The 19,103-nt window shown below is 39.8% G+C and overlaps 1 protein-coding gene and 1 long non-coding RNA gene across 3 annotated transcripts in view; one reads left to right on the plus strand and one right to left on the minus strand.

Annotated features, from left to right (window-relative positions):
- The window catches only part of UBQLN1 (ubiquilin 1), a 57,179-nt gene extending 39,209 nt beyond the window's left edge, over nucleotides 1-17,970 (minus strand). For both annotated transcript variants that reach the window (XM_086416777.1, XM_086416776.1), the window contains exon 1: nucleotides 17,496-17,970. In XM_086416777.1, coding sequence (XP_086272903.1) covers nucleotides 17,496-17,675 — 180 coding nt within the window. In that variant the 5' untranslated portion in view covers nucleotides 17,676-17,970. The remainder of the gene's footprint in view (nucleotides 1-17,495) is intronic.
- LOC147367495 (uncharacterized) lies at nucleotides 6,346-7,576 on the plus strand. The gene is made up of 2 exons (XR_015170138.1): nucleotides 6,346-6,475; nucleotides 7,411-7,576. It is a non-coding gene; the product is annotated as an uncharacterized LOC147367495 (long non-coding RNA).
- Nucleotides 17,971-19,103: the final 1,133 nt, after the last annotated feature.

Raw genomic sequence — 19,103 nt, forward strand, 5'->3', positions numbered from 1 at the left:
CCAACTGAAAACTAGCCAATAGACTGAAATAAGAACTTCACAAAAATGAAATCTAAATGGCCAATAAACAAAGGAAGGGGACTAATCCTAAAATAATAATCGGGTAACTTTAAAACCTCTGACATGGGACTTCCCTGGTGGTCCAGCGGTTAAGAATCTGTCTTCCAACGCAGGGGATTCGGGTTCAATCCCTGGTTGGGGAACTAAAATCCCACATGCCACAGGGCAACCAAGCCTGCACAATGCAAATACAGAAGCCTGTGCGCTGCAATCAGTGAACATGCACACTCTGTAAAGTCCATGATTCACAACAAGAGAAGTCCCACACACCACAATGAAGACCCAGTGCAGCACAATGTAAAAACTAAAAAAGTAAAAATACTGTAATAGAGTCAGGCACACAGCAGAGGGATTCAGCCACACACACACATGTATCCATTCTCCCCCAAACTTCCATCCCCATTAATCAACTATACCCCAATACAAAATGGCTGTAAAAAATAAGTAAAAAACAAAGTAAAACTAGTGACATACCCAGTGAATAGTCCAATATAAAAACTGTTACAGGGCTTCCCTGTTGACTTAGTGGTAAAGAATCCACCTACCAATGCAGAAGACATGGGTTCAATCCCTGGTCCAAAAAGATCTCACATGCTGTGGAGCAACTCAGCCTGTGTGCCACAAATACTGAGCCTGTGCTCTAGAGCCCAGGAACTGCCAACTACTGAAGCCTGCACACGCTAAGGCCCACGAGTCACAACTACTAAGCCTATATGGCTCCACTATTGAAGCCAACACAATGAGAAGCCCACACATCATAACTAGAGACAAGCCCCCACTGGCTGCAACTAGAGAAAAAAGCCTGCACAGCAACAAAGACTCAGCACAACCAAAAATAAACAATTACTTAAATAAAAATCTACTGAACAGCACAGGGAACTCCACTCAATACTCTGTAATGACCTATATGGACTGAAAAAACTAAAAAAAGAGTAGAGAGATATATATGTATATATGTATGTATAGCTCATTCACTTTGCTGTACACCTGAAACTAACACAACATTGTAAATCAACTATACTTCAATAAAAACCTTAAAAATAAAGTTTGTCTAAAAATTCTAGTTTTAGGCAGCTATGAGACACAGAAATCACAACACCGATGATCACCCAAGAATAAGAGAAAGTCATCCATGAGCATAATTAAGCAGACAGTTAAGACCTGGTATCCAAAACAGCCACAACCTCAAAAGCTTCTATCATAGTGTGGTAGTGAATGCTTTAGTTGAGCCCTTAGTAATATTTAAGGGCTAGAATCCTACTAACCATGAATTGTCAATGTTGGGAAGGATAGTTTGGCTCTCTGAACATACTAGGGGCTTCTCTGATATCCTAGATGCAAAGGGGTAAGATCTTAGTGGCACACAATTCAAAATGCACTTATACTCATCATTATTTTACTAAGCAGCTACATCATGCCTCGAACCACATCCCCACATCATCTCATTCAATATTCACAAAAATCTCAAGTCCTTACAGACTCAAAGAAATCACTTTCTCCTAAAGAATTACAGCATTGTTGAAAATTAACATCACTGATACTAGAATCCTCTAGCTTCATGAAACTCTTGGTTCTGAGGGGCACCTAAGGCAATTCAAAATAAGAATTATAGCACTTCATGTTGAAGATCGGAAAGCATTATGACAGAGATAGGGTACAAAGAGAAACTGTGTAATGTGACTACCTGTTATAATCCAATTCTTATAAAGATAAATTTTAAATTTCAAATAACTGATGTCAAACAATTTAGGTAATTAGAACTACTCCCAAACAGACTAACACTGGTTTACTCTGAGTAAATTATTCAAAGCTTGGAACAAACTTTACGAAAACAAAGGATAACAGTAACTCTCAGCTGCCTGCCACTCCACTGAAAACACAAATGAGTAAATCTTAATTTTAATTATACCAAATCAGATATGCTCTAGTTTCCCAAATAAGCTGTATTTTAGAAAAATTTAATCCAAATATGATGTTATATTTTTACAGAAGAGCCAAAAATCCTGCGTCTACTTCATACATCTTTAAACTTCTATTCTGTACTCTATAAAAGGTAGAGGAAATAGTTTACAGTGGCTTCAAATTTTCCAATTCGATCTCTAACATTTGAACTTATCTGTTTTATCTATTATACTTTTATTGAACACAAGAAAAAAAATCAGAAACCAAGTGGTAGTGACTTAGAGGAAAAAAATTAGCCTTTTTTTTGTTTTAGAATAATGCAATCCTGTATTTATTGACATGGAATGCTCAAAATTTTGCATTAAGTGAAAAATTCAACTTTAAATCAAGAGCATCAAGTTGGATTTTTTAATTTATTTTTTAATTGGAAGAAAATTGCCTTACTATGTTGTGTTTTCTGCAGTACAACAGCGAAAATCAGTCATAATTACACACTGGCTTCCCAGATGGCTCTAGTGGTAAAGAACCCACCTGCCAGTGTAGGAGACATAAGAGATGCAGATTCGAATCCTAAGTCAGGAAAATCCCCTGGAGGAGAGCACAGCAACCCACTCCAGTAGTCTTTTCCTTGGAGAATCCCATGGACAGAGGAGCCTGGCAGGCTATGGTCCACAGGGTTGCACAGAGTCAAATGCAACAGAAGCAACTTAGCACATGCGTGCATGCGTATCCCCTCCTTCATAAGCCTCCCCCCCACCCCACCCTACCGTTCTACATCATCACAGAGTGCCAGGCTGGGCTCCTTGTGTTAAACAGCAACTTCCCATTAGCTACCAGACTTCCCTGTAGCTCAGACGGTAAAGAATCTGTCTGCAATGCAGGAGAGCTAGCTTCAATCCCTGGGTCAGGAAGATCCCCTGAAGAAGGAAATGGCAACCCACTCCAGTGTTCCTGCCTGGAGAATCCCACGGACACAGCAGCCTGGGCGGCTATAGTCCATGGAGTCGCAAAAAGTCGGACAAGACTAACACACACACACACTTCCATTAGCTATCTATTTGACACATGATAGTGTATATATATCAATGCTACTTTCTCCATTCTTCCCACCCTCTCCTTCCTCTGCTATGCTCACAAGCCCCCCATTCTCTACATCTATGTCTCCCTCCTTTCCCTGCAAATAGGTTCCTCAGTACTATTTTCCTAAATTCCATATATATGCATTAATATACGATATTTTTCTTTGACAATTTCACTCTGTAAGGTGTTCATCCACCTCATTACCACTGACTCAAATTTGTTTCTTTTTATGACTGAGTAATATTCCATTGTAGGTATGTACCACAATTTTTATCCATTCATCTGTCTATGGACATCTAAGTTGTATCCATGTCCTGGCTATTGTAAATATTGTTGCAATGAACATTGGGGTACATGTGTCTTATACAACTGTGGTTTTCTCAGGGTGTATGCCCAGTAGCAGGATTGCTGGGTCATATGGGAGATCTATTCCAGGTTTTTAAAGGAATCTCCACATTGTTCTCCGTAATGGCTGTATCAGTTTACATTCCCATCAACAGTACATCCTCTCCAGCATTTACTGTTTGTAGATTTTATGATGATGGCCATTCTGATTGGTGCAAGGTGATGCCTCATAGTAGTTTTGATTTGCACTTCTCTAGTAATTAGCAATGTGGAGCATCTTTTCATGTGTTTATTGGCCATCTGTATGTCTTCTTTAAAGAAATGTCCATTTAGGTGTCCTGCCCATTTTTTGACTGGGCTGTTTTTCTGATATTGAGCTGTATGAGCTGCTTAAATATCTTTGGACACGAATCCTTTGATTAGCATTCTTAAAAATTCTCAAAGCAGCTTTAGACAGGAGGCAGCCCAGACAATCTTCTTCTGTAGAAACATAAAATTTATTACAACAAATTATATAAAATGCTTCCATATACCTAGGGAAGAATCCTAACCAAAAAGGATTTTCATAATTTCCTTTAGTTATTTCTGTACTACCTTGATAGATATGCTTATTTTTGTCCTTCAGCTCATGTGGCCACCACCAGTTCAAAACGAAAATACATACTGGAATAAGTTTCTAAGGATACATATTTCTTATAAATGTAAGTTTCCTACTCTGGTCTTGCTCTTGACAACCTACAGAAATTTCCAACAGGCTAGAAAGGTTGAAAAGTGAAAACTACTATACACACTCTCAAGAATCTCAAGAATCAAAATTTCAACATACTTCAAAGTAAGTTATTTAATGATCTGAAATCAACTCAGCCATCTACAAAACATTCAGTAGCCTTCTCATTTTCTCAACATCATCCGAAGTAAGGTGTTTCACATCAGTGGATTATCCAGCTGATGTTCACGCCTGTGTGAAAATCAAAACAGCTTTCCATTCTACCAAATACAATTTAACTTTCTGACAATACTGAGTTAGTTACTGGTACAGTATCAGCTGCTGTCCTACAATATAGAAATACCGTTCCAGACTCTCAAACTGTCTTATATTTGCTTTTTATCTTCCAGTACATTCTTATCTTTACAGATATTTTAAGTCACAGTTCCTTTGAGAGTCTCTACTTTTTAATCAGTTTTTTATTCAGTACTGCTTATATGTCTCAAAAAAAAAAAAAAATACAAAAAACGTAAAAAATACATTAAAGGTTACTCAAACCTCAGGCATTATTCTCCAAATGCCTGAGGTTTGACTAACCTTAAAGTACCCTCATTAAAAAACAGTGCATAAATCTTACATTAAGATGTTGGTCAGGCATAAGATAAACTACAGAAACATAAGCAGCTATATGAGAAAGGGGCACCTTCTTATAAATCTGAACAGTTGAAAATGTTACAGTGCATTATCAATGGAAACTCTTAAAAACTGTATGTTTAAATACATACAGTTTACAAATAACTACAAATTAAATGTTTCACTTTCACATACTAGCAAACTAAGCTTTCTTCTACTACAAAAAATTAAGACTCAATTTCCTGGCAAACAAAAAGATCAAGAGGAAAGAAGCCAATTCAAGTGAAGTATATAAACTCTGAGTTAGGTACTTTTACATATTGTCTCATGAAATCCTTCAAATAATCTAGTAAAGGAAGGAAAGTCAGTCGTGTCCGACTCTTTGTGACCCGATGGACTGTAGCCTACCAGGCTCTTCCCTCCATGGGATTCTCCAGGCAAGAATTACTGGAGTGGGTTGCCATTTCCTTCTCCATAATCTAGTAAAGCAGGTATTTAATCACATGTTAAGAATGTGGCCAGTGAGGCTCAGAGGCGTAAAGCCGTATTCCAAGGTTAACGCTTTCTCCAAAATGCAGACCACAATATTCGTAATGACAACACCCTTTCCCCTTCTTCAAAAATATTAATATTATGCATTAGGCTGGTGCAAAAATAATTGTGGCTTTGCATCAAACTTTGCCATTTGATTCTGGAATACATTCTTAAATGTGGTTATGTTATACATCACTTAAATGTGCATTTCTTGCTTTGTTTTTTGCTAGTGACATTACCTGCTGTGTACTTTATTTTAGACTATGGAAATGCCGTTTTAGACAAAAAGCAAATCCGAGCAATTTTATGAGTTCAAAATGAATTGCAAAGCAGCAGAGACGACTCGAAAGAACAATGCATTTGGACCAGGAACTGCTAACGAATGTACAGTGCAGTGGTGGTTCAAGAAGATGAGAGCCTTGAAGATGAGGAGTGGAGTGGCCAGCCATCAGCTGGTCTCAGTTGACTACAACCAATTGAAAGCAATCATCAAAGCTGGTCCTCTTAACAACTACATGAGAAACTGTCAAAGAACTCAACTTCAACCATTCTATGGTCTTGGGCATTTGAAGCAAATTGGAAAGGTGAAAAATCTCAGTAAGTGGGTGCTTCATGAGCTGACTGTAAATCAAAAAAATCGTCGTTATGAAGAGTCATCATCTTTTATTGTATGCAGCAATGAAGAGGAATTTCTCAATCAGATTGTGACATGTGACAAAAAGTGGATTTTATACAATAACCAGCAATGACCAGCTCAGAGCTTGGACTGAGAAGAAGCTCCAAAGCACTTTCAAAGCCAAACTTGCATCAAAACAAGGTCATGCTCACTGTTTGATGGTCTGCTGCTGGTCTGATCCACTAGTTTTCTGAATCCCAGCGAAACCATTACATCTGAGAAGTATGTATGCTCAGCAAATTAATGAGATGCACTGAAAACTGCAATGCCTGCAACCAGCACTGATCAACAGAAAGGACCCAATTCTTCTCCACGACAATGCCTGACAGCCCACTGCACAATCAATGCTTCAAAAGTTGAACAAATTGGGCTATGAAGTTTTGCTTCACTAGCCATGTTTCTCTGACCTCTTGCTAACTGACTACCACTTCAAGTATCAACAATTTTTTGCGGGCAAAATGCTTCCACAACCAACAGGAGGCAGAAAATGCTTTTCAAAAGTTCATCAAATCCTAAAGCACAGATTTTTTACACTACAGGTAAAAACAAACTTACTTCTCGTTGGCAAAAATGTGTTGACTGTAATGTTTCCAATTTTGATTAATAAAGATATGTTTGAACCTAGTTATAATGATTTAAAATTAATGGTCCAAAACCACAATTGCATTTGCACCAATCTAATAAATACAAATAATCAATAAATAACAGTGGAATGAGTTGGCTCTTCATATGCCAACATAGAAAGACTGTGAGGATACAAATAAAGAGTAAGGTAAGAGTGTGGGGAATGATCCATCTGCTTAACAGGAGTAAGGAGAAAATTACATATGGGTAAATATATGAATATTTTTCTGAACAGAATTAGATAGATACACACTTAAGAGTGGATTTCCCTTTTTAAAAAAAGTTTTTGAGTTTTGCATTAGGGTATAGCCAATTAACAATTTTGTGACTGTTTCAGATGAACATCGAAGGGACTCAGCCATACACATTAACATGTTTTATTTCATACTTTTCTCATTTGAAATTTCCTAAACAGAATGCATGATGTATTTCATTTTCCTTGTAGTCTGTATTTTTAAAACTAATAAAGCCATACTCTTTATAAAAACTAGAGAGTGTCTTAAAGGCTATAAAAAAAAAAATCTAACAAAAGACCTCATACCAGTCTAGAAATCTACACATTAGCTGCTTAATCAATAAATCAAGCAGTCTATGTAGTTATATCTACTGGAGATCAAACTCACTCAGAACAGCATAAATTTACCTAGAACAAACCAGAGTTCCTATCTTCTGGTGATGAAAAGTATTTGCAAAATAGATGCACATATATATATTGTTTATACCTATAATAAATGGAATCTGATATGCTAACTCTACTGAGTTTTGCATCAAGTAGATTTGGAGATAGCAACATTAGTCTTTTAAAAAACCTCCCAATTCTAATTTTAATGGGATTTTCTTTTTTTGACAGTGGAAGTTGCTCAGATAGAGAAACAACTAAAATAATGCCATTGGGACTTCCTCGGTGATACAATGGCAAAGAATCCACTTGCCAATGCAGGGAATGTGTTCGAGTCCTGATCCGGGAAGATTCCACATGCTGTGAAGCATCTAAGCCCGTGTGTCACAACTAGAGCCCAAATGCTGCAACTACTGAAGCCCGTAAGCCTCAAACCCGTGCTCCACAAGAAAAGCCGCCACAATGAGAAGCCCTGCACACCACAGCTGGAGAGAAGCCCCCGCTCTCTGCAACTAGAGAAAGCCCAAGTGCACCACTGAAGACCAAGCACAGCCGAAAAATAAGATAAATATTTTTTAAAATAAATAATGCTATTGGACACTTGATTAAAGTAAGACTAAACGTCACATTTTTCTAAGCAAATCACACTGTTAAAATATTCCCAACTAAGCACAAAACACTGCAAAAAAAACACTTTAACACACTATTTGCTCATTCACTCTATAAATATTTGCATTACTCAATGTGTGCCAAGTACAATACTAGGCAGGTACCATGGGATTAAGAGGTAAGCAAAACAGCCCCTATCTTTGTAAATTCTTACAGTATGGGAAGGGAAGGATAAAGTCCATTTAATCACAAAATGGTATCAGAGATTATAGTCACTGATCTAATTTAGAGTGGCAAGTCCAAGCAAACTTCAATGAACTAATATTTAAATAAACCTAAAGGCTGAAAAGCCAACCAGAGAAAAGTCAAGGCGCCTTGAAGGTGTGGACTCCAGAGTCAGTCACTGGATTTCAATCTAGGCTCACTATATACCAAGTGTATACATTTAACCACTTCTCTAACCTGAGTCTTCGTTTCTTCATTTTTAAATAACAGGTAACAATAGTACTTTCATCATAAAGTTGTGAAACTTTAAAAAGTATTAATGCAATATGCCTTAGTATAATAAGCCTGTAGTAAGTATTATGTTACTGTCATTAGCAGCATTGGCAAAAGCTCAAAAGGACAAAGAGCTAGTGATAGTTGGAGGAAAAGACTTAAAAACAGCTGAAACGCAGTGAATGCCCGGGGACAGGTGAGCAGGAAACAAAGCATGAAGACCTTATTAGCTATGCTATCTAATTCTGAAGTCTCTAACTAAAAGTGGCTACTGAACACTTGACAGGTGGCTAGTTTTAAGATATGCTGTGCGTGTAAAATACACACCAGATCTTGAACACCTAGTATGAAAAAGAAAAGTATCTTAATTTTTAAACTATCAGTTACATGTTGAAATGATACTTAAGATACACTAGGTTAAAAAATATATATTACAATTACAAACCCAGAGACAGAAACAACCCAAGTGACACTGACAGCTGAATGGATAGACAAAATGGGATATATACACATCATAGTACACACATACAATGGAGTATCTTTCAGCCTTAAAGAAGGAAATTCTGTCACATGCTGAAACATGGATGAAACTTAAGGACACTATGCTAAGTGAAATAAGGTAGTCACAAAAGGACCAATATTATGATTCCACTCTTATGAGAAACCTAAGTAGTCAAATTCATAGAGACAAAAGGCAGAATGGTACTTGCCAGAGGCTGGCAGGATGGGATAATGGGGAACTATTGTTTATAGGTACAGGGTTTCGGTTTAAGATGAAAAGAATTCTAGAGATGGATGGTGGTGATGGTTGCACAGCAATATGAATGTATTTAAGGTCACTGAACTAATTGTACACTCAAAAATGGTTAGGATGGTAAATTTTATGTTCTAAGTATTCTAATAAAAATTAATTTTTAAGTGGCTATGAGAAAAATTATATATGCAGCTTGCATTATATCTCTACCAGTCACACTGCTAAACTTATGTCATGGCAAAATTTTCAAATAAGAAAGGTTTTGAGGAACCATGTGACAAAATCTGGATCTAGTGAGACCTAATGGCCTATAGCAGGAGTCAGCAAATTTCCGGTAAAGGGATAGACAGTAAATATTTTCAGCTCTATGGGCTGTTCTGAAAGTACAGATAATATAGAGGTGAATGGGCATGGTGAATTTGGCTCACTCTAGTTGGCTGACACCTGCCTTAAGACATTCACTGTAAGCAACAGCTCCTACCAGCTCAGTCTTAATTTTCAGGAATCGTATAAACCAGTTCTATAGTCAGAGCCTAAAATCTTCCATAGGGAGAGGTATTTACTACCATGGAAATCAGCAAACACTACAAATTAGTGCTGTTTTCCCCCAAAGAACTAGCTGATAAACATCTACTAGCACACCACTTAGCTTAGGTAAAGAATTAACTTCTCGTCTATGCATTTAAAAGCATACTGGCTGGAAAAACAGTCATTCAAAATTTTCTTCTTTTTGTCGGCAAACAGTCCAACACAACTGAGTGACTGAACTGAACTGATTCAAGTCTTTCTGGGTTCTGTGGTTGAGATGAAGCGTCTCAGTTAAGAAAGGTTGTTCTAAAAAAAAAAGAAAAGCTCTTCTAGAAAAATTGTTTCAGTAACTAGAAGCAAGAATGAACATCCTGTGGCAGTCAAGAGTGTTGAGCTGAAGGGAGAGCAGTTTCAAATGAAGCCATGAGAGGAGGGCAGAAAACAATGAGACTATGTATAGCCAGCTGTCCAAATTCATGAACTCAGAGGGAGACTTTGGGCCTTGAGCATTTGCAGATTTTGGTATCCACAGTGGGTCCTGGAACCAATCCCTGGTGACACCGATGGACAACTGTACTGCACTCAGTAAACACTAAGTAACTGGTGGTGGTGGTGGCGGTTCAGTCACTAAGTCATGTCTGACTCTTGCAACCCCGTGGACTGTAGCCCGCCAAGGTCCTCTGTTCATGGGATTTTCCAGGCAAGAATACTAGAGTGGGTTGCCATTTCCCTTCCAGCATATCTTCCCGACTCAGGGATCAAACTCATGTCTCCCACTTTCTGGCAGATTCTTTACAGCTGAGCCACCAGGGAAGCACATCTTCCCAAACCAGGGACTGAACCCAGGTCTCCCTCATTGCAGGTGGATTCTTTACCAGACTGAGCCACCAGGGAAGCCCAAGAACACTGGAGTGGGCAGCATGTCCTTTCTCCAAGGGATCTTCCCAACCCCGGAATCGAACCAGGGTTTCCAGCCTCACAGGCAGATTCCTTACCAGTTGAGATACCAGGGAAGTCCTAAGTAATTGGTACTGATTATTAATTACCCATTATCATGCATATGGCCTAGATTCAGTTATAAACAAATATTTACTTAGCCCATACAATGTGCTAGGCTTTGGTAACACTACTGGGAACAACCACAGATCTTCTCTAGCACACACACACACACACACACACACACACACACACACACACACACAAATTAATCAAATAATCACATGAATACAGGCTTTAAGTTGTAATAAACTATGACCCAAACCAGGATACTGTGAGAAAGTACAATGGGGAATCTCAACCTACTCTGGAAAATTAAGGATACTTCTTTGAGAAAGTAACCTTTGCACTGAGTGGGAATAGCCAGAGTGAGAGGCATTCTGGGTATGAGAAAGTAACCTTTGCACTGAGTGGGAACAGCCAAAGAGTGAGAGGCATTCTGGGTAGCAAGAACAAACTGCACAAAACTCCTCAGGCAGGGGGAAAAAAAAAGTGATTAACAGACCAAGGAACTAAAAAGTCAATAAGGCAAAAGCCAAGTGACCAAGGAGGAAAGATGGCATCGGACTGGAGAGGCAGGAAAGAACCTTATCACACAAGGCCTCATGGCCCCATTAAGTCAAGTCCAAGATCAATGGGGAGCTGTTAGTTTATGTAGAGAGTAACATGATCTGATTAATATTTTTCAGAGACTGCTCTAGGACTTAATGGGGGTGCAGGGAGGGAACTGACCAGTAGGCTACCATAGTTTCTACGTGAGAAATAATGGCAACTTAGTGAAGTCAATCCTCAATCTTGAAACTATCTATGTAATCTATTAAATACTCCATTGCAGCAATTTTTGGCCTCAGGACACCACTATTACAAATTTGAAACCCCACAGAGCTTTTGAAACTCCATGGAGCTTTTAAGTAGGTTAAAGCTACTGATATACTATAAATTAAAACTAAAAAATCTTTAAAAATATAAATTCACAATGATAAACTCATTACATTAATAGAAGAATTTTCTTTTTTTTTTTAACCAAAAGTAACTATTTTCCTAGTGTGAAGAATAACTGTTTTAAATTTTTGTAAATAACTTCAATCTCATATTGGAAGACAATTGAATTTTTACATCTGTCTTGGTATCCCACATCTTACAGATTCTGAAAAAATATGTTGTTTGTTTCTGAGAAAATTAGAGTGAAAAAAACATCTTGGAAAATTATGAAAGCAGTGTTGAGCTTATGATCCTCCTAGAAGGGCTATGGGGACCCCCAGACCATATTAAGAACTGCTGCTTGCGTAATAGAAAGTCAAGTAATCACAACAAAACGCTTCATAGCAGGAAAGCTAAAAGACAGACAGTAACAAGTATTACACACAATGGAAAGTAACTGGAATCCTCTTGTATTATTGGCAGGAAAAAAAACTGGTACAACCACTTCGAAAAATAGTTTGGCAGTCCCAAGAGCAGGTCAATAGACAGCTATCATGTGACCCAATAATTCAACTCAAAAGGCATATGCTCAAGAATATGTCCACAAAAAACTTGTGTTAAGTATTCACCTTGGCCTTACAATAGTCAAAAAGTAGAGACACTCTAAATGTCCATCAATTGAGGAATGAATCAACTGGAGAAATAAAATGTGGGGTACGCTGGAATATTATTCAGCAGTAAAATACATGCTACAACACAGATGAACCTTGGAAACATTGTGCTTCTTAAGAAACCAGGCACAAGTTTTCAAAATCTGGTGTCTATTTTACCCCTTCAGCACATTTCAAATCAGTCCAACCACATTTTAAGGGCTCAACAGTCAGACACAGCTTGAGGCACACCTATGGACCGAAGTTCTAGATCTACACTATAAAGTCTTTGTTTTAAATGAAGTTTGTGATAATGACCCTGAGTCAGTGTAATTTCCCCTATCAAGGAAAAGTTCAATTCTATTCAGTACAGTATGTACATTATATGTAAGTATGTTAATAACATGTACATTATATTAATATTTTTCTAAAAGATTCAAGTGATGCAGATAGTTCCCAAAACTAGAATACACTGCCTGATTACTTCAGATGACTGTATTTCAAAATCTTAAGACTATAGTCTAGAGAACTATAAAAATCCCAAAGCAACCTAGTTAGTAGCTAGTATATAGAAGTTCCGTCTTTTCTCTGCACTAATTTTAACTACAACATTCTCCTGGACTTCGTCTTGCTTACTGACACTTAGAAATCCTCAAACTGTTTCCAATAGCAAATAATGAATAAGAGAAAACATAATCTCATACACAGGGATTTTGCCATTACACATTTAAAAAAATCTATTTACTTATATCATGAAAACCCTTACTAATGAAACCACCTTGGAAAGACACAGTAAAAGTTTATATTCCAACCACCTTTATGTAGAAATGTAAACATTACCCCATTGAGCACTCAACGAAAAAATAAATTTCACATTAATTTCAGAAAGTATAAGCTTTATCATCAACCTTGAATGAGTTAAAATTGAATACAAACTGTATTAAAGTATCCTGTTTCTCCCTGTTACAAACAGAAATAGAGGGAAAAATAAGAAACTTAATAACCACCTTACAACTTGTTTATACCTTATCCAAGAAATTTAATATAATTTCATCCAATCAATTAGAACACACTCATATACATACTCCAGAATACTAGAGTGGGTAGCCTTTCCCTTCTCCAGCGGATCTTCCAGACCCAGGAATTGAACCAGGGTCTCCTGCAATGCAGGCGGGTTCTTTACCAACTGAACTATCACAGAAGCCCTGATACTATTTCGGCACAGTGTAGTAAAAGAATTTACATTACACAGAAAACAGATTTTTAAATTGTAGAAAATGGGATGTGTCTAATAGAAAGCCTAAGCCTTCAATATTATTTTCTGTAGGTCTTCTGCTTATCCTTTTTATCTCTAAGATTACATAAGAACTTTCAGGACCAAATACTTCCCAATTTTTTACAAAACATTTTCAGTGAAATCTCAACGTCATTAAGCTTGTTTTATTGACGAATTTTAATCTGTAGTAAACAGTTTAAATCTGTGAAACCCTCAGAGAAAAACTTAAAATTATAGATGACAGAACTTCTCTTGTGCTTTAAGTAGAATTTTTCAAACCATGTGAAAACTACTTTTCTTATTCTTGTACATTTTTGCAAATGTACTTCCCCCTAACAGAGCCCACAGGTAGTTCTATTTGTCTTCAGGTTCTTGACGCAATGAATGATAAGCTTAAATTTTTATCACATTTTCTACTTTAAAAGAAAGTATTTTTCAAAATAAAAATTCAACTACCATGAGAAAACACTGCTGCAGAAAGACTTTATCTGTTTAAGTTTTACTTTGGTTACAGAGGAGTAAAACTAAAACTTCCACAGAATTTGAAATTCTAATTTCACCATCAAAAAAGTTAAAAAATCCTCACAGATAATAGTATAATAAACTGATCTAAATGAATTTTTCTATTTACAAAATATTGACTTTCTTTCTAATCTTTTACAGTAAAATGCTTAAGCATGGCTGCTTTAAGCAGCCAGAATAATGGAGACCTGAACCTGAAATCCTAGAAAGAACTATGGTCTTCAAAAGTTAACATGGCTACACACTCATTAGAATAACAAAATAAAAAAGAATGATATTATCAAATGTTTGTAGGAATGTGGAGCAACAGGAATTCCCATGCACTGTCAGTGGGACTGTAAAGTACAAGCACTTTAAAAAAATACAACAGTTCCTTATGAAAACTAAACATTCAGCTTCCCTGTTACACACACTCATTTCACTTCTAAGCATTAACAAGACAGATAAAAGCATTCATCCAACAAAAAGAGTTGTACAGAAGTGTTCAGAGCAACTCACTGGAAAGAGTCCAGGTGACTTTCAATATGAAAATGGATAAATTATGGTGGTATATTCACACAATGGAAGACAAAAAGCAATAAAAAGAAAGAACTACTGTGATATATAATCAGTTCAGTTCAGTTGCTCAGTCGTGTCCGACTCTTTGTGACCCCATGAACCGCAGCACGTCAGGCCTCCCTGTCCATCACCATCTCCCGGAGTTCACTCAAACTCACATCCATCAAGTCGGTGATGCCATCCAGCCATCTCATCCTCTGTCATCCCCTTCTCCTCCTGCCCCCAATCCTTCCCAGTATCAGAGTCTTTTCCAATGACTCAACTCTTCGCATGAAGTGGCCAAAGTACTGGAGTTTCAGCTTCAGCATCAGTCCTTCCAATGAACACCCAGGGCTAATCTTCAGAATGGACTGGTTGGATCTCCTTGCAGTCCAAGGGACTCTCAAGAGTCTTCTCCAACACCACAGTTCAAAAGCATCAATTCTTCGGCGCTCAGCTTTCTTCACAGTCCAACTCTCACATCCATACATGACCACTGGAAAAACCACAGCCTTGACTAGATGGACCTTTGTTGGCAAAGTAATGTCTCTGCTTTTCAATATGCTATCTGGGTTGATCATAACTTTTCTTCCAAGGAGTAACATATTAGTCTCAAAACCCTAAGCTGAATGAAAAAGCCTTACCCAACAGAGTGTATCCTGTATACCATTTATGTGAAACTCTATATTTAACTTATATGCAGAGTACATCATGAGAAACCCTGGGCTGGAAGAAGCACAAGCTGGAATCAAGACTGCCAGGACAAGTATCAATAAGCTCAGATATGCAGATGACACCACCCTTATGGCAGAAAGTGAAGAGGAACTAAAAAGCCTCTTGATGAAAGTGAAAGAGGAGAGTGAAAAGGTTGGCTTAAAGTTCAACATTCAGAAAACTAAGATCATGGCATCTAGTCCCATCACTTCATGGGAAATAGATGGAGAAACAGTGGAAACAGTGTCAGATTTTATTTTTTGGGGGCTCCAAAATCACTGCAGATGGTGACTGCAGCCATGAAATTAAAAGACGCTTACTCCTTGGAAGGACTCAACTGAACTGAACTACAATAAGCAAAACTAGTCCATACAGAAAAACAGTGGTTCAATCGGGGAGAGTGACTGAACTCACTAGGAAAGGGCAAGAGGGAACTTTCCAGTTAATTATAAAGCTCTACAATTCCAGAAGACTTCAGATTACACAGGTGTATTTGTGTAAACTCGTGGAATGGCAACTGGCTGCATTTCACTGCAAGTCAAATTTACCTTCAAAAATTTTAAGTTGAAAACCTGAACTCAAGGGTTCAGTTCAGTGGCTGAGTTGTATCCGACTCTTTGCGATCCCATGGACTGCAGCACGCCAGGCTTCCCTGTCCATCACCAACTCCCAGACCTTATTCAAACACGTCCATTGAGTCGGTGATGCCATGCAATCATCTCATCCTCTGTCGTCCCCTTCTCCTCCCGTCCTCAATCTTTCCCAGCATGAGGGTCTTTTCAAATGAGTCAGTTCTTCGCATCAGGTGGCCAAAGTATTGGAGTTTCAGCTTCAGCCTCAGTCCTTCCAATGAATATTGAGGACTGATTTCCTTTAGGATAGACTGGTTGGATCTCCTTGCTGTCCGAGGGACTCTCAAGAGTCTTCTCCAACACTACAGTTCAAAAGCTTAACATGTACTAATACTTGTAACTTGCTTTGAATTGCATCCAAAAAATAAAATTGACCAATAAATGATTGTGTGATAAAGCATAAAGCAAGATGCTAACTGTAGGTGATGGACACGTGAGAGTTCACTGCACAATTATTCCAACTTTCCTGTACGCTGGAAAATACTTTAAAAATTAAGGGAAAATTTTATAGGAAAATTGAGAGACCAAAAAAATAGGGATTCAAAAGGTGGTCAAAGTTTCTCACGATGCTACACATTCTTACTACTTGACAGAATACACCACCTTTCATAATCATTTAAACAAATACCGCAATTATTTATTGTTCCTTAAGGGAAACTTACAGGTACGTTTCATTTTTGCTTCCTCATAAACTGTTCACACTGTCTTGATATCTGCTAACCAACTGTCTGAGATCAATTCAGTAATTACGGAAATATTCTGAGACGTATATTTAACAAAAACTAAAAGCATTTAAGTTCCTCAAGATCATTAATTAACTGCAATAACTGTATTCCTGAACAGATTTTAAGCGGTAAATTACTTTTAAATTTCCTCCATTAACTCCAGGTTCGTGCTCTTTCATCTGACTGCAATTGCTAACATGTGAATAACGTTGCTATTCCTCTAAAATCAAACAAAAACCTCCCCAACGACTGGCATCTAAAGAATGACAAATACACTTAAAAAAAAAAAAAAACACAGAACCAGCAAGTCGTCAATGAAAGTCATCCACCTTTCTCCTTAAGCCTAGTTCTATGAAGATTCGGCTGAAAGCAATTTCTACGTCATAGCTCATTTTTTCCTTTAAAGACTGGAAGGTGGGAAAGATTTCATCGGTCAAAACGCAGAACTAAATGCACACGTGCTCTTCACCCCAAAAATCTACTTTAACCCCCAGGCAGGTAAAACAATGAGCACCCCCTCTTTTTTTTTTCCTCCAAGAGACAAAACCGCAGACCGGGCTGAGCCAAACCCTCGCCCAGCCTCCACCCCGCCCAAGCCAGGCGGCGGGTCTCTTTCCTTTGTGCGGAGTCAGAGGGAGGCGGCTGGAGGCGGGGAACTAGGGGAGGAGGCTGGGGTCGGCGGACGCCGGAGCAAGAGGAAGGCGCAGAGGAGAGCGGCATCGGCGCGTCCCATAAACAGGCCAAGAGGCCCCGCCACAAACCTCTGCGGTGTCCCCAGCAGCAAACCCACAAACCTGGGTGTGATCTAATTTGGGATCAGACCCAGGAGAAAGGCCGAGGGCACCTCCGGAGACGACCCCTTCCTCCCAAGCCCTTGCAAAACCGTCTCCTCCTGCCGCTGGCGGAGGTCCTGCCGCCATCCCCGCCCCGCCCCGCGCCTAGCGCGGCCCTCACCTGCTGGACGGAGCTGTTCTCGGGCACTGCGAACTCCTCCTTCTCCTTCGGGGTCTTCACGGTGACTTTCATGATCTTGGGTTCCGTGGAGGCGGTGGCGGCAGGGGCGCCGGCACCTTCGGCCGCGGCGGCGTTGTCCTGGGAACTCGGAGGGCCGCCGCTTTCACTATTCTCGGCCATGGCGGCGGCGGTGACTCAGGCGCAAAGGAGGGAGCGGGTGAGCGAGCGGGAGCCAGGCAACGCCAGAGCCGGCCTGGCCTGGCCGGGCAGCGGAGAATGTGGGGCGCGCTACCTCAGTGACAACTGGCTCAGGGCCGCCCTGGTGGGCGAGGAGCCGCGGAGCTTGGCGTGGGCTCCGGCGCAGGCCCTGGTCGGGCGCTCAGCAGCCGCTGTGTGTTCAGACGGCGATGAGTCGCAGCGACATCCGCAGCAGCCACCGCCACCGCCGCTTCCTCCTCCCCGCCCCTCCCCCTACGCCGCTCTGCCCGCGCCGCGCGGGGCACGCCGGGTAAGGCGGCTGGCGACGTCGCCGAGTCATGCCTAGCCGGCGCGATTTGGTTCTCTGAGTGCTTTTCTTTCCGTCTCCCGCTCCACCGCTCAAAGCGTAGGCGCGTCCAGAATGAAGGACTGAAAACAAAGTGGGGTGGAAGAGGTCAGTTCATTCCTTCTTACCCCTTTCAGCAAAAAATAAATTTGGGGGTTCTGGGCGCACGAGGATGACGTCACGGCTAGCGAAATTACTGGAAAGGGAGCTAGACCACCGGGCACTGCGGCCGGAAATGCGCCTGCGCGATGGTAGGCCAGGTAGTTCTCCCCCACTCTCTCACCTCACTGGCGGTTACGGTCCGCATGCCCTAGGAACCTGAGCTTGCTTCACGGTGTACCCCACTGGGAGGAGGGTCCAGAACAAATGCCCGCGAGGGTTTTTTGTAGTTGATAGTTAAATGTGCTTAAATTTTGCGTACTTTAAAAATTTTAAACGCTTGCTTTTACTACACGGTGCGCTAGAATTGACAGACAAGTTAATGGACGAAAAAAAATCATCATAAAGAAAGGAAAATGGAATACGCCCCTGTAGCCACCCTGCTGTACTCCGAGCAGTCAGTGCTCCGGGGCCAGAGCCTCCCACCCTGGTCAGCCAGGTTTGGTCAGGTGATCAGGCCTCCTATGTTGGCAGTGGTGCGCTAGCCCACCTGTGAATTCTCTGTGAATACTGTCCCGTAAGATGTTTGGGGCAGAAACATAGTATCCAAGGCGTGCCCTCCCAGCTGGGACAACACAGTGTAGCTGAAGTGTTCATTTATATTCTATCAAATTAACTTACTGCTCTGTTTCAGACTTTAGATGACAAAAAAGGTTCAAAAATTATTTTCAGTGTAATACATGTGTAAATAAGAAACAGGAAGTTAATTTTCCCCTAGAGAATATTAAATTTGAAATGACCTCATCACTTGCCTTTAAAGATGACTTGCAAGGAATGTACAACACTGGACATAAACTTAATAAACCAGTATTGCGCAAATGTAAACTTTGACACCACACCGTGACCCACATGTGCAAAGGTACACTTTGTATTTCTGTTCTTAAACCGTCCCACTCTGTTCTAGC

Source organism: Bos grunniens, chromosome 8, assembly GCF_055505025.1.
Source record: "Bos grunniens cultivar Pamir isolate PY7600 chromosome 8, Bosgru_T2T1.0, whole genome shotgun sequence".
Lineage (NCBI taxonomy): Eukaryota > Metazoa > Chordata > Mammalia > Artiodactyla > Bovidae > Bos > Bos grunniens.